Here is a 24,510-nt window from a genome sequence, read left to right on the forward strand (position 1 = left end):
ATTATGACTGGGGAAAAAGCACTTTTCATACATGAAAAGGGGGATTTTCTCCATGGTCCACCATTTTGAATTTCCAGCTGCAAAAGCTGCAAAACTTACTATAGGCCTACTTTGGTTATACTTGTAAATAGTGGTTTCAAATTTGGTAATAGACAGCACAGTTTCAATGAGCAGCAGTTGCAGTACCTATTCTGGCCACATTCTACACAGTGCACCTTTAGAGAGCCAGCTTTACATTTTATATAGGCCTAGACCAGTGGTTTTCAAAGTTTCCAAAGGGGACCCCTGGGGGTCGCAAGGGGGCCGTGGCAAAACTAAATAAATAATTATTTATAATTATTATAATTATGTAGGCCTACTCCAAATTAAAAATAAGGCAAACAATATTCCCATTAGTTAAGAGCTACATTCTAATAATCTATTGCATTTCTGAACGTTATTACTATTATTGTTTTTTTATAGGCTGGCGAATGGGGTCCTGGCACACAATGTGACATCACCCATGTAAGGGGGGCCTTGGCTGGAATCTACCGGTATATGTGGAGCTTTGTCATGGTAAAGTTTGGGGACCCCTGGCCTAGGCTCCAGTGTAGCTTCTATACCCATGATACCGCCAATTAACAACCACATAGGCCTAGCAATAATAACTATATATACTCCATAGTTTTTATAGCCATTGCTTCTACATGGCTATAAAAGGTAGCAAGTGGAATTACCTACACTCGCCTGGCATTCTACATTTCAACAGGAAACCGGTCCTTCCGAGTTGATAATTGAGTTGCATGTGGCTTGCATGCCAGTCAAATAACTCGGTTCCCTCTTTGGTGCCTCATGCTTGCCCATATTTCTCTCTTAAAGGAGTACTGCATAATTCTGTTCTGCCATTGGGTGAGAATGCTCACCACAGTATCTCCCAGTAAAACCACAGCTTCTCCCCACCCTGTGCATGTCAGTTCAACACAAGTAGACCTAATCAGAATAGGCGGTGATGAGTCACAATGTAAGCTATATTAAGGTGCTGATTTCAGGTCAGTTGATTACACGTATGCAGATATTTTTAATGCATATATTTTTTATCCGTTATGCAGACACAACATGTGGATAAAAATTAAGTAACATTGTGGCAGGTGTGTTTAACCCCCTAAATAGCATATTTTTAAAACCAGACTGTTGATACGTGCATTCTAAAACTCTGTTTACATGTACAAATCCAATCCGTTTTCAAAAATATCCATAAGCAGTTTGCACATACAGTATATGGATATTTTTGAAAACACATTGGTTTTGGCCTCTTGTTTACACAAAGTTTTAGAATGAACATTTCAAAAAATATCCCATTTAGGAGGCTAAAACGCACCTCACACAATGGAGTTATTTCTAGTTATACATAAACATTTTTTTAATCATTATTTAATAATATCCATATACGAGTAACTTTGTGAGTCTGACGGTACAGGGACAGATAAATATTGAAATGTTCTACCTAACAGAGCTTTCATTCACCTTAATGACTCATATGTAGTGACTTAAATGAGCGATTATCTCAAGTTGCACACTGTGTTGCTTTTCAAAAGGTAATCTGCTCATATGTTCAATATGTTCTCTAACCAATTTCACAGTGGCAACATCCTCATAAATAAGTTTCTGTTTTACATTTATGTGGCACTCTAAAACACCCACAGCTATGCCGTTTACTTCTTAGTGATTCGACTGGTTCCATAACTGGTTCAGGGCAGAGTTTGTACCCTGGTAACTACAGAACACGAAACCGATGAAATCAGGCTTCCCGTAAATGCTGAGATGCTTTGACAACAATGCCCTCCTCCACCATATTGCATCACAACAATAACAGAAGTAGTCAATACTAGTTTCATGAATCCAATATGTATGTTATGTAAAATGCTATGTGATATTAGTATAGACTACCACCAGAATATGCAATGCCAGTATACCCATGGGTTCTGAATAGGCAGGAATTGTTTTATGGAGGACCACTAACATTTTCAAAATAAATAAATGAGCATTTGATGATTGAAATGAGGCGTTAGGAATCTTGGTCTAAGTACAGTAGAAGAACTTAACAGAATTCCCTGAAATGTTCTTCTGTGACCTTTCAATTGAGTTGCACCTGTGTATGAAATGCGCTATACAAATAAACTTGCCTTGCCTTGCCTTGCCTTTGTAGTTCTGCTGCAACAGAGCTGCTCAGCAGGTGTAATGTGTTCGTTAGTGAACACTTGGGCCTAAGCCAATACTCTGCACCAAAATTACCACTTCCTGCAATTCTTAGCTGCCTTGCAGCCATTCCGCTGACAAATAGTATTTGCAGACACCAAGTAGCTTGTGTGATGTGATCATTTTGAGTCACCTAAGTTGTCCTCATTTCATAATTTAACTAAGTTGAATAGTTTATTTGCCTCAGCAAAAGGGGTAGTAACATTAATGCTTTCACAATCAAAAAGAATGTATGAGATATACCTTAGACACTGGTCTAAAACAATACCAGGAAATGTAAAAAGTAACCATTTAAAAAGTCACATCTTGATCTGGGACTAGGTGTAATAATGATGATATACCAGAGCAAAGTACCTTACCAAAGTACCTCATAATTGTGTGGGAAACTATTTGTTCTGCACTACATTCTGTTTGTTATCTCATGACACTCATGAGTGGCCCGAGGGAAGGCAACATTGACAGATAAGAACTAGACAAACAAGAACTCTAGACTACCTACAGTAGAAGATGATGGGGATGCAGGTAACTAGATATGACTGGATACAAATGTTATGTGACTGATACAATGGTATGAGTGTGTTTGAGTGTGCGTGTGACTGTGCACATTACCTGGAGTAACGTAATAATGAATATTCAAATGATGGGTTATCTACTTGCACAAATGAAGTTGAGATCAAAACACACAATTCACTTGGTTTTATTTCACGTTATTCTAATAAAAAGACAACAAGTATTACAAACAGCCAGTGTGAGTAAATACATAACAGGCAGAAAGCAGCGTGAGAAAATAATAGTTGGGATAGGTGGAAAAAGAGTCCACATGGTTGTTATTTGGAGCGATTTATGTGCTTCCACATGAGGACAGACAGCAAGCAGCCCAGTACTCCTCCACATACAGCAGCCACCACACCTACAAACAGGGGTGATGTTCCGGTGGTCTTGGACACTACCTCCAGACCTGTGAGTGTGTGTGTGTGTGTGTAGGGGAGGGGGGGGGTGTGTGAGAGAGAGGGTATAATAATACTATAATTACAAAATACGTATGCATTTAAGGCTTTTGACAAGAGGAACAGCCGAAGAATACTCACGCCACACAATTGTTTTAGGCTGTGTGAAACTGCTGTGGTTGACCACACAAGCATACTGCTCTGTTGGATGAGGCTCAATTTTGATGTATTTGAACACCCTGAAGGTCCAGTCCTCTCCATACACCAAGTCAGAGCTCTCTGTAGGACCACGGAAGGGTTGTCCATTGAGGAGAAAGCTGATATCAATATCTCCAGGATAGAAGCCAGTGGCATGGCAGTGAAGGTAATGTGGCGCCCCTGGTATTGCTGGAATCTGGCTATAAACATTGACTGAGGGACTCACTGTTTAAAAATAAAATGTAAAATAAATTTAGAATCCATGCCTTAAAACAATATTACAGATAATTTTAAATTGATATATACAGATCTACAGTAAATTATGAATTGATGGGGTCAGTTGGTGTGTCTCGCAAAGAATAATAGCATCAAGACCAGGCTAGCCTCGCCATCAACCACTCCACCCCACCGCACTCATTGAACATAGCTTGATCCAGAAATTATGCACATGGTTTGACTAAAATAATGTAATTCAGCCGTCATATTGAACAATCATATATGGGCTATATTATTGTTTATTTATTATGTATTATTGTTATTTGTAACATTTAAACATATACTCAACATTTAGGTGGTTTTGCACCAGACGTTTGATCAGTCAACTTCTTTAGATAGTGCTTTTGGGGTTTAAAAGCATTGGTGACTTCACGCACACAACCCATGCGTTGTGCCGCTTCAAGCACAGTGAAGCCTGCTGAGGCACTAGGCCTGAGTTGGAAGGTTTCCTCAGTTGCATTAAAGTAGGCAAACACAGCTTCGTTCACCACGACCACTACTCCTTGCTCTACAGCATCCCCACTAGTGACTCTGGTGTAGGAAATGATGCTGACTGCTTCATAGTCTGTAAAGTGAAAAACATAAGTGAAGAAATAAGAATATACATTTCCTCATTATTTGCTCTTGAAATCCATTATCTTCAGAGAATATCTGGAAGGACAAACTTGTTAATACTAGAATAAGGATAGTCTACATGTCCTCTTTTGGAAAGATTCCTGTGATGCCTTTTTACGTCCTTATTGGCTCTCTTGGAAAAGGTTCCTCATAATACTCTGAATGAGGAAGAACCAGAGAACTCATACTCCACAGTTCTACCTTTTCCTGCTATGTTGATAAGAAAACATTATATGTCAGCTTATATGAAAGAAAAAAAACACATGCATGCACTGGAACACACAACACATCCTGTAGGCCTAACATGTTCAAACAAGCTCTGAGACAAGGCTGAAGTTTTTTTTTTTTTATCAGGCTAGATGGAGTCAGGAAACAAATACCACAGTGTATGTTGATGGAGGAGCACTACACAGACAAAACTCTGTTTTGGTGTAAACACAATGGGAAGGGGGGAGCATAGGCCTATATCTAAAAACAAAAACAAAAAACTGCTTTGTGTAAGATAGCCTATCCTAGGCCTACCTCCACATAATTATGCTTAATTTCCAAGTCAAGGTCATGTATTGTATTTCTATCACTGAAAACAATTATATTGCCATCTCGATTTTAAATAAACATTTTTGGTGTAGGCTATTTAACTCAATAGGCCTATTTACCACACTTGCCTGTAATAGTAGGCCTATACTTTTGAAACTACAATATGGACAAACTTGTTCAGATGACATTGGGATGAAGCGAGTAGATTAGGCTATTTTAATTACATGTCATGCCATGGATTACTGTGGCAGGCAAGTTGCTCTGGTGGCTGTTGTATGTTGTGGTTTCCTTGTAAGCTATAGCAGCTGGATCGGTGATTTGAGCATTTAGCCTATCAAAAAACAGTCCAAAAGACCTACCTTTCCAAGCAGTCGCCGAATGCAAAAATAGAAACGCCGTAAACCACACGCCGAGTAGGAAAGATGTGTTCATGTTCGGTCCTTTCCCCATCTTGTTGAGCAAGACTCAGCAACGACTCCTTCTAAACAACGCACTCGCTGCTGGGGTGAGATGAGATGCCATGACTACTTTCGATTTCAGTTAGTTAGAGCATCGCGTCGTGGTCAATATGATCCCGCTGCTTTGTTTAATATCGCTGGGACTGTCTTTGATACATGGAAACGGTAGGCTTTCTTTTGTTCTGGTTCTGGACGATGCGCTAACGTCCATTCTAGGCATAAATAGCCCAAAAAAAATGTTGTAGTCCTACGGAGGCTTTATCGCGTCACACCATCGCCTACTTGTCACTCAGTTGCCTACGGTTATGAACTATATGTTACCAAAAAACTGAAACACCACGGTGTTTGCAATTCAAGTTGTTTTGATAGCCTTGTGAAACATATTGTGAACTTGAAAAGTTATAGTCTAGGCCTATAGGCAGATCTTGCACTGCAGTTAATTTGCATTCATATTCATTTATTTGTAGCTATGTTTCATTATATTTTGTTTGTATTTTTGTTCACTTTTTTGTTTATTAGATGAATTTGCCTATCAACAGTATATTGGCTGTACCTTCAATCACCATGGCCACGTTGGGCGCTTCTGGCGTTATGGATTCAACAAAAAAGACATCATGCATGTGGACCTGGAGAATAAAGCAGTAGTGTCAACTAGTGATGTGGGGAATTTTATGGCTGATGAAAGAAACAGTGACAAGTACTTTGAATATAAAGAATAACGCCTGGATATGATATGTTCTGCCGTGAAGACGGTGTTCTGGCAATCTAATAACTCACTCTCCAGACCAGGTGGGCAACCAAACCCCTGGCGGTGGCTTTCAGTGTAATGTGAAACAAATTGCCATTCCACAGTTATTCTGGGGCTTTATGTTGTTTTTAAAAAGCACCGCATGTTTTCTTACACGATTTGATCTCAATGCAGCTAAACCCACTGTAAACTTGTCCATGAAAGAGCAAGATGGACAGCAGTACCTGGAATGTTCAGTTCAAGATTTCTACCCCATTGCAATAAGAGTGAATTGGGTATACAGAGGGAAGACTGTGTATATTGGAACCACAAAGACTGGTCTTCTGCCTCACAAAGATGGAACATTCCAGATGACCAGTTATCTCCTTCTGGGTAACAAAACACTTCAAGATATCGTCTGTGAAACAGAACATGTCAGCATTGATGGGAAATTACAGACCACATTTGGTAAGCATTCTTGACACAATAATAATTGGCCGATAAAAGGCATTCTGATTGCCTCCAATGTGTCTCAAAGGTTGTAGGCCTATTGGCTTTCACCAAGCACCAAGTGTTTGTTCTTTCAGGATTCTAAAACACACAGTCACATCATAATCACCTTTAACAATTAAGTAATGTAAGCAATACCATATTAAATAATTGACATTGTGTTTTTCAGAGCATGAGTCTTCAAATCTGGGACCCATAATAGGAATAGCCTTGTCATCATTTTTTCCATCATGCCTGGCACCACTGATAGTTACAGGTCTTATTCTCTTGTTGAGAAAGAGGGGTCCACCAAGCTCAGTCAATGAGTCCCTGAACCAGTCTTCTGATGGTGATTCCCCTACAGTTGTGCGTTTACTGGACCTCACAGCAGAAAATGTGCTGCCAGAGCCACACCCAAACTCATGAAGACAAAACTTGTTGCGTTTTAGACCCTCTAGTGGCTGTTCTGGAAATTGTTTGAGCTGAAAGAGGGACATTATGAATACACAACCTACATTTAATAAAAAAATATAATTGAACAGTAATATTGGTCAGACATCTCATCTATAAAAGTGCAGGCCTAAATGGAGACATATGTCAACATTTTTAGGATGTCACAAGAAATACATTCAACTAATTCTTAAAATCAGAAACAATATTAAGAAATCGCAATAATTTTTGTTCAGTTTACTTAAGTAGCAAAACTATTGTCTGACATTGCTCTTGTGAATTCCTTCCACTTCGGTCTTTTGTATCCTTCTCTATTTTTTTTATTATTGAGCGAAATGTAATTCCAGTACAAAGAAACCTTTCAATTTTGACAAAGGTCAATGCGTCTTCAAGGGAAACAAATCTTTTGGGGCATCAACATGTTATTTTGGACTATATACAAACATGACAGCAGACAAAATGGAAAAGAAGTTTTAAGAAAGGTGCACTGTGTAGGATGGTGGCCAGAGTAGGTATTGCAATGTTGTCTCATTGAACTGTGCTGTCTACTGCCAATTTGATCTTTTCAGGAATGTTTACAAAATAATAAACTAATAATAATAAACTAATGTCCATTTCTGGAAATTCAAAATGGCAGACAATGGAGAAGTTTCCCATTCATAATGAAAATTAGAATTTGATGAAGGTAACATTTGTGAATGGCCAGCATGAATTGTGGGAATAAACTCAAAAATATTACACAGTGCACTTTTGTGAATAGAATTATTTCAGATGTTAAGCCGTTTTTTCACTGTCGTAAGACTAACAGAACTTGTTGAGTTTGATCCTTTGAATCTTACATCTCAACTTGAAATAACCTTCATGACTGTATTAATCATGACTAGAGATGCAAATTATCGACTAATTCATTTATTGTTGGTTCCTTGACCTTATCGATCAACTTTAATTGATAAGTGGCGTTTTCCTCCGAAATCTCAATGTTTCCCAGAGAAAAACAATTTGATCTAAATATTTGAATTAAAAATTGAGATAAAATACTACATTTACAATATTTCTATTTAAATTCTTTAATCCAAAGGTGATTTAATATTCCCACTATTCACACCCCTCTTCACACACACTCTTCACATGCCCATTTCACCTGGGTCTCTTGTCAGTTGCATTGGCGATTAATTGTGATGAATGTTTTTTAATCGATTAATGCATTAATCGATTAATGTCGATTCATCGATTAATCTCTTGCATCCCTAATCATGACTGATAGTGAACTGGATCACAAATGTATTAATGCATTGGTGCAGCTTTGAATTTAGCCACTATTTATCAAATTTGTCTTAAGAGAAGCATTTAGAAACCACAACATGAACAAGAATATACAAATGTCAAACATGTCAGACAAATAAAAAAAAGCTCAGGTGTGTATGACCTCAGATGTAAATGACCTGTATGTCACTTATATTATTTGATCATAGTTTTACTCCATACGTGTGTGTGTGTGTGTGTGTGTGTGTGTGTGTGTGTGTGTGTGTGTGTGTGTGTGTGTGTGTGTGTGTGTGTGTGTGTGTGTGTGTGTGTGTGTGTGTGTGTGTGTGTGTGTGTGTCAGGGCTTGACATTAACTTTTTCACCCACTGGCCACTGTGGCTAGTGGTTTTCCCGAGTCACTAGCCATTCAGGTATTCTAGTAGCCACTGATTTTCTATCGTTTTTTTTTTTATTAGCATGATACGTGTACGTCTAACCTCAGAAGATGAGGTGCTAAAGCAAGATGAGTGTATACCTTTCGACATGGAAGCATATCAAGCAAATAGAAATTGAATTACTGAGCTTTTTCTTGAACTTAAATACAAACAATTGATATATATTGGGCAAACAGCAGCATAAATGCTATGATACGTATGTTACCAAGGAATAAACTGCCAGCCAAATTGGCTAGTGACACTAAAAGTTTTACTAGCCACAGCCAAGTTTTACCAGCATTTGGCAGGTGCCAGTGTCAACCCCTGGTGTGTGTGTGTGTGTGTGTGTGTGTGTGTGTGTGTGTTTTGATAACGAGTTTGTTGTTGGTTATTGGTGCAGGCTAGTTTTTGAACATGTCACATAGCAGTTTCTCCATGGGCGTGTTCCCAATGGTGCGGTGGAAAAACAGCAGCTCAATTCGCTCAGAGCTCACTAACCGCAGAGATGGCAGCAGCAACAGCAGCCTCCCAAACCTGCACAGACAGACAGAGTGCATTGTTGTGAAAAAGACCAGAGACAGAGACAGACAGACAGTCAGACAAACCGAGACGCAAGCGGCACAGAGAGACCATATGAAAGTTCTGTGTGCATGTGCATGTGTGTGGGTGTGAGAGAGCGTTACGTGTGCTCCTGTGTGCAGTGTGTGTATGTGTGTGTTTGATAGGTGATGTGTAGGTAAGTTAATGGTGCATGTGGGTAGGTTCATGAAGGCATACCTGGCAGGTTGACCAGGGTAATGGGCCCTGATGTGCTGGCCAAGCATCACCTGAGACTGGTCCTGCAGGTTCTCCACCTGGTCAGGATCCTTCAGACCTCTGGCCTCTGCAACACACAGTAATCAACACACAACGGACAAGAGGAAGGTAGAATTAAACTCATTGTTTCTGGGTCATTTATTCAGAGTGCTGTAGGTGAACTGATCCTCACTTTTCCAATCATCATATCTGCAAGACATACTGGTATACAGTACAATATGACCCTGTGAAAAAGCAATAAGCTCACTTTCAGAATTGGTTCTTTAACCCATGTAAGCCTAAGGCACCTGCAAAAAAACACCCGCTGAATGCCTAAGCCCTTTTGGGAAAAGGTGCCCTCAGACTATAACAACCTAACTATCTCAGCCTCAGAAGGACATAAAAACATGAACTAATTTGTATCTAAAAGCTAGGACCTCATCTTGTAGAGTGTGTTTATTCAGCCCTAACACAAGCACATTTTTAATTACAAACGGAAATCTCAAGAGCCTGAATGCAGGGTTCATGCAGCTTTAGGCGCCTGGGTTTATACTGTGTATGCGCAGCTTCGGACTTAAATGGGTTAAAGTAATACTATATGCATAGAGTCTACATTTCCATTTCAAGTCATGTTTACTAATTACTGCAATTCAACTGTTATAACTGTTATGCAGTAATTTAAGGCTGCATGCTTCTATCATTTTCCCATACAATAGACTCTTTGTAGGACTGCATTTCCTGGTTGTTGTCAGATGTGCATAGTAGCTCTCAGCCAATTGAAATACATCTGTTGATCCCATCTGGGGCCTTCAAGTCTATTTCAGGTTTGTCAGACCAAGGCCCGTCAACATGCATCCTTACATGCAACCAAGGCCCTCACAGCATGCATTATAACACTATGTGCCAATGATGTGGAGTCTGACATGTCCCACCTGGCTTGAAGAGGACCACTGCCTTGAGGCAGGCCAGCTCAGTGGGGTCAGGGGTCAAGTTGCGGTAGCGGCTGAAGACCTCCTGCAGCAGCCGCACGTCCATGCCGGACAGCGGAGACTTGCAATGCATGCTGGGAGCCAGGTCGGGCAGTGAGAGCAGAGGGCAGCTCTCCAATGGCAGAGACCACTGGATGGCGCACAGCAGGAAGAGCTCACTCCAGGCCTCCTCAAGGAGAATCACCTGCATGTAGACAACATGCACAGTCAGACGAATTAGTCAAGTCAAGAGTACTTTATTGCATGCCGCAGTCATAGGTATTATGTTTATTATGTCTTCCTGTTGACTCAAGTCAATACACTGTAACATATTGTAGCCAGTTAAACGTAAAAGGTAAGTTGCCCTGCTGCCTTAAGTTTGTAAGTTAACTGAAGCCTTATCTCAACTCGAGGCTTTCTCAAATTGAGTTAACATACAAACAGCAGCAGGGCATTTTATGACTGACTGCAGTGTTTTACAATGTTGTTTTCTTTTGTTTCAGACATGTAAAATTTGTTGTTCCCTTAACCTGGAGCAAAAGAAAACTAGTGATTTCATTTGAAAACAAATGTTCATATTTCTGTGATTTACTAAAAATGTACTTTTTCTTATTTGTATTATAATACATTTATAAACTAGGAATTGTAGGTAACACTTTCTAACTTGCCATTCATAAGATGCTATAAATGCATGCATAACGCATTACAATGCATTCATAAGGCTTTATATCTAGGTCTCAATCTTTGTAACGTACACATAAATAACAATAGGGACTGAGATGAGAGTGAGAGGTGAGATGATTAACATGGTGTATATACCTGATCCCTGAAGGGCAGATTGGAGAAGACCGGCAGGTTCTTTGCCCACTTGACGGACATGAAGAGGAGGCGAGCGGAGGTCTCGTACACGTTCTCTGGGCCGCTGGATGGATAGAGGGACACATGGTACTCCGCAGCAGACCTCTCTGGCTCGTTACTGGTCACGTCAACATTCTCGTCAACTGCAAGGTAATTATTCACCTGTTAGTCTTTCTCTAAACAATGCGCAAATTAAAGGATGTGCTCGACTGTATACAAACACGAGTGGCAGACAACATCTATTGGTCTGTCTTCTTATTATATAAAGGTATGATTTCAACAGTGCATTCATTATGGGCAAATTGTATGAAATTGGTTATAATGCAATTATCATTCAAATAATTATCCATCTATTTACTGTGTCTCTCACCATCCTCGGGCTCCAACTTGGCGCAGGTCTCTGCGGTCATGAGGCTGGCCATGAAGCGGTGGTTGTTCTGGGGCTGTCCGCCGGGGTCACCCCCTCCCCCAACACCACCACCAGCACCACGCTGCTGCATCTGCATCTGGGCCGAGGAGCTCACTGCGGAGGTGATCATTGGCCGGGCCACAAGAGCGCAGGCGGCTGCAGAGGAGGAGGAGTGGGATGAGGAGTGGGACGAGGAAGAGGATGAGTGGGAGTGGGAGTGGGAGGAGGAGGAGCAGGAGGTGGGCTCTCGGGTGGTGGCCAGGTGCTCCTTCTCTGGGTCGATGTCCAGCGCGTCCAGACGCACCTGGGCCGTGCTGCGCGGCTGACGCTCGTTCTGCACCGCTGTTTAGGGTGAGGACGGAGGAGGAGCGGGGGATAAACAGGTAGACGAGGGAGACATACTCAGGGTTGTCTTTGTTGTCAAAGAGAGGTGGAGAAGTAATTGTATGTGCACCAGCTCCCACCAACCAACCGCTAAGTTTATTCTCACTCCCTGAAACATTTCACTCCTAAACATTGAACGTAAAAAGTGATCCCAAGAATGAAAGTACGTAGGTGTATAGAAGAAATATAGTAAAAGAGGAAGTAGACATACAGTATGTTTACAGCAAGACAGCAGAGGAGATTACAGTAAGTAGTAGTTTAGAATTTGTAGGGGAATTTTATTATGTGACATAAAGTATACAGTATCCTAAATACTATCCTAAATACTATTACATAATCCTAAATACTATTACAGTATCCTAAATACTATTACATAATCCTAAATACTATTACAGTATCCTAAATACTATTACATAAGTACCATTACATTGTATAACATACAATGTAAGTCCACTGTCATCTGTCAACTGTCACCTCATCTTCTCTAGTGGAAACGTTTTGCCCACTGGCGACTGACTTACCATCCTTGTTCATGCCAGCTTGGAGACACTTCTTCAGGCGGCAGGCCTGGCACTGGTTCCTGTGGGCTTTGTCAACCGGGCACATCCCAGTACCTGCCTGGCATCTGTCCGATCATGCATAAGAAATCATAAACCATGGGGTAAGCACATGACCTTGAAATGTACTGTATGTCAGCTAAATTTTGTATGTACAGATCAGTTGAACTTAAAAATTGTGTCAGCTCATATTGCAGTAATTCAAATGTTAGAATGTAGAATAGAATGTCATTTTTCAATTCAATAGGGTGTTTGTGTGTGTTTGTGTGTGTATGTGTGTGTATGTGTGCGCGCACGTGCGTGCGTGGGTGCCTGCATGCATGTGTGCATGCGTAGTAAGTGTGTGTGTCCATGCGTGTGTGTGTGTGTGTGTGTGTGTGTGTGTGTGTGTGTGTGTGTGTGTGTGTGTGTGTGTGTGTGTGTGTGTGTATGTGTGTGTGTGTGCTCCTGTACCTGTATATTAGCCTTCTCCTAACACTGCGCTTGAAGAAGCCACTACAGCCGTTGCATGCGTAGATGCCGTAGTGTTTCCCACTGCTGGTGTCCCCACACACTTTACACACCAGGGTCGGGCTCAGAGCTTTGCCTGGTGCTGGGCTCCTGGCTTGGAAGGACCATGGAGAGATTTGAAAAAGTCAGTTACTGCGTTAAAACATGGCGCCTTTTATTAGCTTGTTTTGACTAGAATAGCATTGGCCAAATTGAAATGTAGTAGCTTAATGCACACCGTTCCACCAGTGGAATGCTGTAGTCACTGAAAAAAACTGAACCACCATAGTACTGCACCACTATGACAGTAGTACAGGGCCTTTAGTAATACATTACCATGTGGTCATTGGCATTCTGTTAACACCTCATTTATAACAGGGGTCATGTCTTACCGGGTTGAGGCTCTGTGTAATGTCATGTAGTATTGAGTCTTTCCAATAGCAGAGTGTTCCACTGGCCCATTACAAAGCTACATGAAGTGCCATACATTTCGTACATCATATTCATGTTTGTTACAGGTGGCTTCGGTGAATGAGTGCGCCAGCAGGTGTATCAGTGCATGTGTAGCGGGTGGAATTGCATTCCATCACCCATCTCCCGAAATTTGCATTGATTGGAGGAGCGGGGTTTGCTTGATTACGGGGCGGACTCCAACTTCCCATAATTAGACTGCAGTGAGACACGGAAGCCCTTTCGCTTCCTTCCGTTCCACCACTGACCGGGGGTTGTGTTGTTGATGTCGGGGAGGACACTCTAGCTGGTGCTTCTCGCTGTAAGCGAGTGCGTTGACTTGTACAGGTAAGGAGCATTCTTTTCGCTATAGGGCCTTGCATTCGGGGAGGGTTCTTCGATTTGCCTCTAATGTGCGCTCTCCTGTCGTGCAGTCTCTCTCCTGCGGTAATTGCTCGTGGCTCGGCTTGTGGCTGGAGCACTGAAGTCCTCCGAGTAGTGCGCGAAGCGTGTGCAAGGTAGGATAAGTGATCTTTTTATTACGCTGACAGTAGGCCGCTTTGTTACCTGTAAATATGGGTCAAACTCTGTCTTAATTATTTTTAGCTTCTGCTACGGAGATCTTTGCGCCATCACGATTCAGATTGAGGCTACGTGCGCAGTATAACCACTCGGTATGTAGCCTATACATGATGCTGGTAATCCCTATTGTTAAAATTGCTGTATCCGTCGGCCTAATTGTTATACCCCATGTTTACAGGGCGGGGAGTGACCAGCAACTAGGGTGACTCCGCGGCATCACAGGCTGCTGCTCTGTTTGGGAACATAGTCCCCTTTTGGGTTGCTGCTTTCCACTGGCGCGACAGGTCGTGGGCTACTGTGGTCGGGTTCTATCGACGCAGCGCAGACCCCCAGCACTGCGCACTCTCACCTGCTGACTACCTTCACTCGCGGCAACACCGCTGACCGCATAGGCTATTTTGTGTTTAAGTTTTGATTTGATTTATTTTGTGGTTGCATAGGTGGCAATGTGCAACACCCCTATTTTGTTTGTTTTTGTGGACGGGGGGTATTCGTGAGAGGCATACCCCTCACATGTTTCTGCTGTGTTATTTCTGTTGTCTTACCAAATTCAACTGAAGACATTCTGTTTTATTCGGTTTTTGTTTCTTTTTTTGTTTTCTATTAGTTGGGTTGATTAATTTTGTTGGACCTGACCTGACTGGGTCTTCTGAGGTCTGTTGCCTCAGATTGCAGCAGTCTAACTGCATTGGGGGGACTGGCTTCTCCAGTCCCAGTGGGTCTCTGTCTGTCTGTCTGTGTGTGTGTGGTGTGTGCGTGTGTGTGGTGTGTCTCTGTGTGTGTGTGAGCGTGTGTGTTCAGTGGTGGTTACTTAACATTGGTCTACTTTATCCTTTCAACCAGGGTGGCTGCACTCCTTCGGCGCAGTGTCTCCTCGAGCAGCATTGACATAGCAAAGTTAAGTAGAGTGGAATGCATTAGTCTGTACTAAAATTGACATAGCCTATACACTGTACTCGATCCTGTGTCTCAAGCCCCTTTTCTCTCTTCTATATTTTGGACAGGTGTGGTTGGAGCGAGGCAACCGGCAGGCAGACCTTGGTGGTGGACCCCTCTTCACTTTCTTTGCTGTGCCGCACGACGGGTGTTTATCTTATTATTTTTGTGTGTTTTGTGTTTTTTTTATTATTCCTTCACGAGTGGTGTATATTCTGGGACTTCCTCTTCTCTCGCTCTACTGCCCGGTAAGCCTATGCCCCACCCCCAGTTAGTTTCATAACATTTGCACAGGCTTCTCTAGTGTGGCTATTAGGTTAGCATATTAGTGGAGTTGCAGCCGCCCTGAGTAGTTCCTTACAATAGTAGTGGAGCAATTGAAATTGTTATTTATTTTTATTGTGCTCAAGCAACTGTAACCCTTCCTGTTGAGGAGCGCCCTCACAGTTTGTAAAGTGGCTATCTGTGTTTGATGATTGAAAATATAAGAAAAAGAAAAGAGTGAATGAAAAATTGACCTGACAGAATTAATAAAAATTGGTCTTGTTTGAACCCATGTCTCCTCCTTGAAGTGTGCACGAACCTGGGGATCTGTGAATATCTGTTGGGTAACAGGGGGTTAGTGGGTGTCCCGAGGTGACCCCCCCTCGGGTGGCGTAGTCGCAATTAGTAAAATTTCCTGGCCAATACTACACATGGCAAGAGCAGGAGAGAGTGTGAGCAATGGTGTGCTTATTCATGTGTGCCACTGCTTATGTGTTGCTGTGTGTATGCGTGTGTGTGTGTGTGTGTGTGTGTGTGTGTGTGTGTGTGTGTGTGTGTGTCTGTGTCTGTGTCTGTGTCTGTGGGTCAGAGTTGAAAGAAAAATGAATGAATGCATGAATGCATGAATGAATGAATGAATGAATGAATGAATGAATGAATGAATGAATGAAAGAAAGAAAGAAAGAGAAAGACTGTGTGTATTTGGCGTTGTGGCTGTTTGCCTGTGTGTGTCTTGAATTGTTGTATTGTTTGAAAGGTCAGTGTGCCATCTGTGCTTGGTTGCTGATGTCTGTGTAAGTATGTGTGCTGCTGATGACCCGTAACGGACAGTTGAACTCAGCTCCACTTGTTCTATTTATTCCTCTAACAACTTCGCATTGAAGTTTTCGGAGTTGTGTGTTGCCAATGGAAATGACGCTTGGCATTATGTGGAACGTGATGGTGGTGAAATGAAACACGACAGAATGATACAATTCACAGTTAAGGTCATTTGATATCCCATTTTTGAGACTAATTCAATAATTAATTTGGTCCATTTTCTAATTCATGTTTAGTCCATAAGAAATATTGTCCTAGTCTCATGTACAGTATATTGCAAACTACTGGTAAAATTGATCTTGGAAACGTATAATCTGTAACAATATTCACTCCCTTCATACACGTTGCTTCAATTTTACAGTAAAAAAAAGTTACTTCAATTCTGAAACCATGAAATGTGTCTTATGTCTTATGTCTTATGTCTTTTATGTCACTTTCAAAACTTGAAACTTTTAAAAATGGTTTGTAAGTCAGGATGAGCAGGAATTTTATACACAAAACCATTCCTGGGTGAAGACCAACCCACGTCAAAGAAATTGTTCAAATTTAAAGATGCAAATTTGAAAATAATAATAATAATAATTTAACAGACCATTTAAAATTACATGTAATAACACGTTAAAATATATATGTATATTTTTTAAAGGTAGGCAGCAAATTAAATGCATCTGATTCATTCAAGTTCATTTGTGTCCTCCTCTTTAGCTGACAAGCTGTAACGATGTCGTACCACGGCCACAGGTTAAGCGCCCAGGAATCAAGCTTGAAATGAAGACTTGTGCATCTCTGTTTATGAGCTGTACAAAGGTATTTGTTGAACTTGTACTGTATTATCTTAACATCACATGGTATGATCCACCTATTATTTTTGATATTTTTCTTGTGAATAATTCCCAATTAAAGTTTCACCCCTCATACTTCATGAGGCTGTGGCCACCATACTGTAACACCGTATCTGAGGCCCAAATGTCGTCCAAGGGCGTCATTTTAGAAATGACCTGACTCAGAAGACATAATTATAAGATTTCACCTAGCATACTGTATTTATAATTTCAGTGCCATAGCTCCCAAAACAATAATAATACAGATTTAGTATAGCTCCCAAACCAAAGAAAAAGTACAGATTTAGTATATTTTTCGTTAATTTGGCCCTGCTGTATGGAATGCTGAAATTGTACCGGTCAGGCAGCTTGGTTGGGTGTGCATGGGAGTGTGTGGAGCTGTGAGTTGTCTTACCTCCTCTGCTGTCATCGGTCCCACTGGCGCTGGGAGACTGGCCCGGCGACATGGAGGAGGAGGAGGAGAGGAGAGGCAGCTTCGGCAGCCGGTCGTCCATTGCTTACCAGGCCACGCTGTGCAGGAGGAACCGCGATGGAGAGGAGGAGAGGAGATGAGATGAGAGGAGTGAGCGACTGATGTAAAAAGGGAGGCGAGTTGGAAACCTCCTCCCCTGCAGAGTTGACAGGAGTCACACCAGGGGTCCCTCAAAGTTTGACTCCGTCTCCTGGCAACCGGGCCCCTTAGTGATCGTGTATTGGTTCCTGGCTTCTGCTCACAGTGGCGCGGCTTGGTCCATGTGGGCAGGAAGTTGCGAGTTTTGGTTGTTCCTGTTTTGTCTTGTCTTTTTGTTTTGTTTGTTTGCATGTGTGTTAATCCCAACAATTGCAAACACAGAAAGTTAATGGGGTGTCCCGGTCAAACTGCGGTGAAAGGATGCGATGGCTTGTTGGCGTGTGTGCATGCGTGTGTGTGTGTGTATGTGTGTGTATGCCTAATGGGACAGATGGCTGGGCGCGTGTACAGCTGCCACTCGCGTCTACCAGCCTCACACTGTCTCTCTCTCTCTGTCTCTTTCTGTCTCTCTTTCTCGTCTCTCTCTCTGACTGCCCGTGGTCTGTCTCTCAGGTCTGTCTGCTCTTTGTCTCTTGGTGGACACAGGAGCCACCTGAAAGCGTTCTCTCCTCTCCAGAGCACGTTTGATCCCCCCACCCAGTGGGTCTTCAGAGGGGCTGCTGACAGAAGTATGAATGAGGAGGACGACGCTGCTGCTGCTGCTGCTGCTGAAAGTTGGTGATGATGATCGGTGATGGGTGGTTAGAGTCTCTCTTCTCTCTAGTCTCTCTTCTCTGTTCTCGTCCGGCGCATGTTCGGCATAAGGTCTGGGGTGCTCTTGGTGTTTGAGGGCACGCTTTGTGAGTGCGTGAGTGAGAATGAAAAGAGAGCACGTTGTCCGATTGGGGTGACTAAAAGGTACCGCGCGCGTGGACAGTATTATGCCCAATGGTTTGCTGTGTAAGCAACACCCTCATTGGCCGTCCTCATCCTCTTAATCTTTACTGCCCATTCGGAGCTACATCAATAAGCCACAAACACTCCCTTGCACACGTACTCACATGTTCACACTTGCACACAGACAAGTGCGCGTGCACACACACACCCGCGCGCGTGCACACACACACACACACACACACACACACACACACACATACACACACACACACACACACACTGATTTGATTGATGGAGATATTATACGTTTTTTTAATGTCCCGTCTGAGAATTGCCTTTGTCCTCACACCCTGTCTTCCCAAGTGTGTGTGTGTGTGTGTGTGTGTGTGTGTGTGTGTGTGTGTGTGTGTGTGTGTGTGTGTGTGTGTGTGTGTGCATGAGCATGTTGTGTACCTGCTATGCTGATAGAGGACAGAAGTGGTGTAATCTTAGACTTCTATCTCTTTCCTTTTTGTTCATCTCTCTCTCTCTCTCTCTCTCTCTCTCTCTCTCTCTCTCTCTCTCTCTCTCTCTCTCTCTCTCTCTCTATCTCTCTCTCTCTCTCTATCTCTCTCCTTCTCACTCATTTCTCTCTTGCTCTCTATCGTTCCCTTTCTCTCTGTGTCCTCAGAGGTGGCCATCAGTCAGCGAGCCTCTTCACAGTGTGTGTTTAAACATGCTGATTAACAGGGGACGGGTGGCGGTGGCGGCGGCGGCACATGGTGGTGGGGGACAAGCATTATTATGTTTGCCAGACCTTCAATTTGTATCGGCCTCTTTCTCCCTCCCTGCCGAAATCCTACCTCTTCCCGCCCCTCTGCCATCCTCGCTCGGCCATGTTTGGTCTGTCTGATTGAGCCCCAAGCTCGTAATATGCATCACTGTTTGCCAACCTACCCAGCCAGGGAAGCTGACTGGGAGGGGACAAACAGGTAATCTGTCCCAGGCCCAGGGAAAGTGGAGGCCCAGAATTGGGTCCTCATTGCATTGTATGCATTGGGTGGAGGGCCTTTCTAGATGACTTTGTCCTGGGCCTGGCCAAAGCTGTCAGCGTCCCCACACCCAGCAGCACCCACTTACCGTGGCCTTGCTCCCCTGCTGTGGAGCCCAAAACTACCCAGCTGCCCTCCATAGAGGAGTTTAGGGGAAGGGTAATATTTGGGTGGAGTGCAGGGTTGAGGGGGATGGTCATCTTTGCCCGTAACATAATTTGAATAGAATATTAAATGGCCCAAGTTTTGCATGAGCTAATTCAGTTCCTTATTGGGGTGGAGCGGGTTAGGGACACACATTATTGAAGACTTTATTAGAGTAGGCCTACATGGATATGACTGCACAAGCAGGTGGAATGGGAAATATGAGAAATGATTTTAGAAAAATGCTTTTTGTGCTTGGTTGCACTCATATTTCAGCATTTGGGTCTTGGTGTGAAACCAGATCACATAACTCGAAACATCTCACCATGTTGAAATGAAGAGCCCCACCAAAATGTGTGATTAAAAATAAAATTATCTTTACAAAATAAGTCATAAAGATCATTGAGTAATGGAGGCCATTATATTTTTTCAAGATAGCTGACTTTCAAGATGACAGAAATGATGGTCGACTTTACGCGATAACTTTTGAGCAGGTGGATGTTTTAGACCAAATATTGTGTACTAGCACAGGTTCATGAGATGATAAAATTTTGGATATGGCCTAGAAAGATGATACTAGATTTATGTAGGACACTAACGTTTGGGGGCAAGTTTTTATTATATTATTATAATATTATTTCAGACCAGTGAACACCAGTGAATGAGCCAAACTCAAACAGTAGGCCTAAACAAAAACAATTACAGCTAATGAAGTAATGATTTAGACGTCACCCCCATTTGCACCCGGAAATGCATGGGGTTTATCCTCTTAAGATGCTTACATGCAGGGCTTTTCATTGTAAACATCAGGAGATTACATGAAAAAGCTGACACCAGCATCTCTGGATACATAGAAAAGAGCCAAAACCATTTAAAACAAGCTAATCAGATTATAGCACTGCTCACTCCCTTCTGTTCATCAACGGAAAACCAGTGGCGGGAAGGCAGGAAGGCGGGAAAAGTGGCAAAAGATTGAAGGGTGATAAAACGTGAAGAAACAACCTCACTCTCAGCACTGTGTCAGCACTGACACTCAGTTGTTGTTCCTTTCATGGAAGTGGATTACTGGCTGCTCTTGAGATTAGATTACGTGACATTGAACATTTATGAATAAAATATATCTGCATCCAATTCATCCAAATCATTAAACTGTGTGGTACACATATTACATATGATCATGGATATTTAAATGCAAACTGCTTTCAAGTAAAGTGGAGAGATGTTCAGACATGAATTATGCACCCATTTGGGCTTCAAAGATATGAATAATTACCACCACTCTACATATCACACTATTTCTCTTCAGTGTTTAAACAGCACTCATAAGAAGTACAGTAGGCCTATAACAGACAGCCAGACATACAGTATAGGCAGACAGACGGAAAGATAGATAATTCCAATCAACAACAAAAAATAATGTTAATGCTCTCAAATTAGCTTGTCTGTCTCAGAGCAATCAACAGTTGGCATAGCGGTTTTCCCTGTACATAATCCACCATGCTGTCATGCAGTGGCTATTGGCCAGCGCGGTATATACAGTACATAGATGGGCACACAACGCTAAATGCAGAACTTGTGAGTTAATACTTTTGGAGCGGCAGCGGCTTGTGATAATTAGCCACGTATCCATCCATACAACGGGGAGTGAAGAGTGATAGGCTTATAGGACCAAAGCTGTGGCATCGGGCGGGCATCTGACCGTGACGCTGGCGTGTGCTGAGCAGTAGGCTAGGCCAGGGGGGCACACTGCACAACATCTGCTTGGCAAGGCATAGATAGATTAGATCACTCTTGTCTTGGATAAATGAGGATAATAAAGTAATTAACTAGAAACATTACTGGAAACTATAAATTCACTAAAAATGTACACATAATTCAAACGGCTACAGATGAAATAATTTAAATGCAAATAAATCATGTCCTTATTGCAGTGAGTGATGTGAAAGACCTCAAATGTATTTTTTTCCTGCAGAACACAATGGCCCAACTCTGTATATCATAGGTGTCTGTCTGTGTGAAACTTGGATTTACTTACCGTAAGCACACACAGTGCAGCAGAAGCAATGTTTAGGCTATGACATGTGAGAAGGTATTCTGAATCATAACATAGTCTTTTGAATGAGAGCAGTCTAATTTTAGAGACATGCCAGACTATGCCGGAACAAATCAGGGAGGCACTGACACAACTATTACCTAGCTACAGTACATTAAATCTGCTATACGACAGGCATGGAAACACACACACACACACACACACACACACACACACACACACACACACACACACACACACACACACACACACACACACACACACACACACACACACGGCCTGCATGCATGCGCTGCCACGCAGTCCTGACCTAGATCTCTGACTGTGAGCGGCAGCTGCCCTGTGGGGTTGTGCGTGTGCTGCGCTGCCGTCAGCAGAAAGGAGGGATGGAGAAGGGGGATGAGGAGGATGAGTGTCAGATTCCTCCCCTCCTGAGCCCTCTGACAGAGCTCAACCCCCACCCTACACCAGCCCCACCTCAGCCCAGCCAGCCAGACAGACACCCAGGACTCCCGAGCAGGTCAGGAGATCCAACCACACTGGACCAAACTGAAATCCTCTCAACCACCACAGCATTACAGCTGTATTTCTGTTACTATTATATACCTGTATGTGGTTGTTGACTACGTACAACATTGGAAAAAACACCTGCTGACTATTTTTGGAATTTTCAGTTGTTTTTACTCGACATTGTCCTGTTTCATGTGAAACAATTTAATTTCCCCCGCTTGCATGCTCAATGAATGTAATACCAAGTGAATCACAAGGGATGAATGTTTGGAACATGGTGCTTTTGTGATATAACATGTGATGGAATGTATGTAGAAAGGCTCTGAAAGTAATTATTAACTGCATAATGTAACTCCATCATTGATCATATTCCTTTTATGATATGTTTAATGCCAACGTGCCTGTTCTATATTGTCTAATGTCAGGTGACCTTGGACAAACTGTTGACTGTTGTGCGGGTCGACTGGTTCTTTCCTAACAATCAAGCGTAAGGAGATTTCCGTATGTAATCCCTATGAGTGTCTGTCAGCTGTAATCGTGGTATAAGATTGACTCCATCACTCACTCACTCATCTCCAAAGTGTCTGAGGAGGAGGTGACTCCGGGTGACCGCAATGTTATACGCTTAGTAACGAATGTGAGGACTAGGAATACCACTTTGATGTAGATAAAACTATATAGAAAATAAAAGGTATTGGTCTTGAAGAATTAATATGGGATTATTAGTATTTGATAAACGGTATGCAGAGTACAATAAGAAAGACAATTTCTCGTTTTCTTTTTAACTTTCTTTTAAAAAAAAAATAGGCCTAATGTTCAATTTGCTATTATTCAGTTCACATAAAAACAAGGTGGATTCAACATTTAACATCCCAAGCTGAAGCTAAAGATCACTGATTCTATACTTCTACGGGTATTGCATCATGCATGAATGACAGACAAAACAGATGCATGTCCTCTCTCTCTCTGTCTCCATCATACAACAAACAAGTTACAACAGATGAATACTCTCCATAGGCGAGTTGAGGGTATTTTTAGTGGTGCTTCGGGAGCACTGTGAATCAGCCACACCCCACACCCCAGCTCAGGACCCTTTTAAAATATTGCGTTGTGCGAAAATGTTCGGAAATGAATGCAACTGCGAAGTTACCGGTATGTAGGTTTTTTTAGTGAAAAAAAGTCTTTACATGTGGAGTACTTAATTGAGCGAGCTCTTATTTACAATCAAAGGCCGTGTGTGTGTGTGTGTGTGTGTGTGTGTGTGTGTGTGTGTGTGTGTGTGTGTGTGTGTGTGTGTGTGTGTGTGTGTGTGTGTGTGTGTGTGTGTGTGTGTGTGTGTGTGTGTGTGTGTGTGTGTGTGTGTGTGTGTGTGTGTATGTGTGAGTGTATGTGTATGTGTGTATGTGTATGTGTATGTGTATGTGTATGTGTATGTGTATGTGTGAGTGTGAGTGTGTGCATGTTGCACTGTGTGTGTCATGGCATCCAACAGGTGGCTATAGTCGCCTGACCGCCGACTCTGCATGTGTGTGTTGAGTGGAAGACGGCTTCATCACTAACAAATCCCTTGTTAGGTAACTCACAGAATTAAGACGTCAGTGTCTGCTTAAGTAAGCTGATAATAATCAAACAAGGGTTAGGCACATCTAAGAAAGTTGTGTGTGTGCGTGTGTGTGTGTGTGCGCGCGCGTGTGTGTGTGTGTGTGTGTGTGTGTGTGTGTGTGTGTGTGTGTGTGTGTGTGTGTGTGTGTGTGTGTGTGTATTACAAAAGCCATGACAACCATGAGAGTAAAAACAAATGAATGTATTGTTTTTACTGGATGCAATTTCTGATTTATTTTGGTGAAAGCCAGGACATTCAGATATGAGGTATCAAAAGGCACAGTTGGCTAGTACATTATGAACCGCAATCAAATTAACATTTTATTGGTAGAATTGCAGGTGACACTTTGGACGTTTAATCATATAGTTTTGTACAGCCCAGAATGGAGATGGACACTATAGCTCGACACAGACCTCATTCATTCCCAGAGTTCCATCATTGTTTTAACAAATTACCCCCTAAGATATATCATTATGCCTCCGATACGGAAGGTCCCAGGCCAGAGGCATACTGGGAGATGGTCTTGAGATCGCCTTTGAGCAAGGCGCCTATAGCCCCACATTGCTCCAGAGAGTAGGGACTGTAACAAATACCCTGTAAAATAATTGTTAGACGCTTAGGATAACAGCGTCAGCTAGGTGCAGCCTAATGTAATGTAATGCAATATCTATCCGCCAGTATGTGAGTCTGTGAGTATGTGTGTCCATGAATTTGTCCATTATCAATTTTCTTGTTTGAACAATGGCTTTTGAACACGTGGGCAGATCTGCATCAAATTTTGCGTGCTAACACCATATGAATTAATTCAACTTGGCAGTCC

At 42.3% G+C, this 24,510-nt stretch overlaps 3 protein-coding genes and 1 long non-coding RNA gene across 4 annotated transcripts; 2 read left to right on the plus strand and 2 right to left on the minus strand.

Annotated features, from left to right (window-relative positions):
* Window positions 1-2,916: 2,916 nt before the first annotated feature.
* Window positions 2,917-5,261, minus strand: zmp:0000001138 (uncharacterized protein LOC100002901 homolog). Its single transcript, XM_063187789.1, has 4 exons — window positions 5,168-5,261; window positions 3,946-4,221; window positions 3,324-3,605; window positions 2,917-3,193 (listed from the first exon to the last, which is right to left on the minus strand). Exons 1-4 carry the CDS (start codon window positions 5,256-5,258, stop codon window positions 3,063-3,065), a joined length of 780 nt encoding a protein of 259 aa, XP_063043859.1. The 5' UTR covers window positions 5,259-5,261; the 3' UTR covers window positions 2,917-3,062.
* Window positions 5,262-5,365: 104 nt separating this feature from the next.
* zmp:0000001006 (uncharacterized protein LOC100002840 homolog) lies at window positions 5,366-7,736 on the plus strand. Its single transcript, XM_063187788.1, is given in 4 exon segments — window positions 5,366-5,431; window positions 5,786-6,055; window positions 6,189-6,461; window positions 6,673-7,736. Coding segments are annotated over 4 exon segments (834 nt in total). The 5' UTR covers window positions 5,366-5,376; the 3' UTR covers window positions 6,909-7,736.
* Window positions 7,737-9,010: 1,274 nt separating this feature from the next.
* LOC134438266 (photoreceptor-specific nuclear receptor-like) lies at window positions 9,011-17,583 on the minus strand. Its single transcript, XM_063187787.1, has 9 exons — window positions 17,357-17,583; window positions 13,034-13,184; window positions 12,545-12,648; window positions 11,704-11,981; window positions 11,601-11,673; window positions 11,192-11,373; window positions 10,337-10,577; window positions 9,387-9,492; window positions 9,011-9,143 (listed from the first exon to the last, which is right to left on the minus strand). Exons 1-9 carry the CDS (start codon window positions 17,454-17,456, stop codon window positions 9,011-9,013), a joined length of 1,368 nt encoding a protein of 455 aa, XP_063043857.1. The 5' UTR covers window positions 17,457-17,583.
* Window positions 13,969-14,491, plus strand: LOC134438496 (uncharacterized). Its single transcript, XR_010032594.1, has 3 exons — window positions 13,969-14,037; window positions 14,126-14,193; window positions 14,280-14,491. It is a non-coding gene; the product is annotated as an uncharacterized LOC134438496 (long non-coding RNA).
* Window positions 17,584-24,510: the final 6,927 nt, after the last annotated feature.

The sequence above is a fragment of the Engraulis encrasicolus genome, chromosome 22, assembly GCF_034702125.1.
Source record: "Engraulis encrasicolus isolate BLACKSEA-1 chromosome 22, IST_EnEncr_1.0, whole genome shotgun sequence".
NCBI classification, from domain to species: domain Eukaryota; kingdom Metazoa; phylum Chordata; class Actinopteri; order Clupeiformes; family Engraulidae; genus Engraulis; species Engraulis encrasicolus.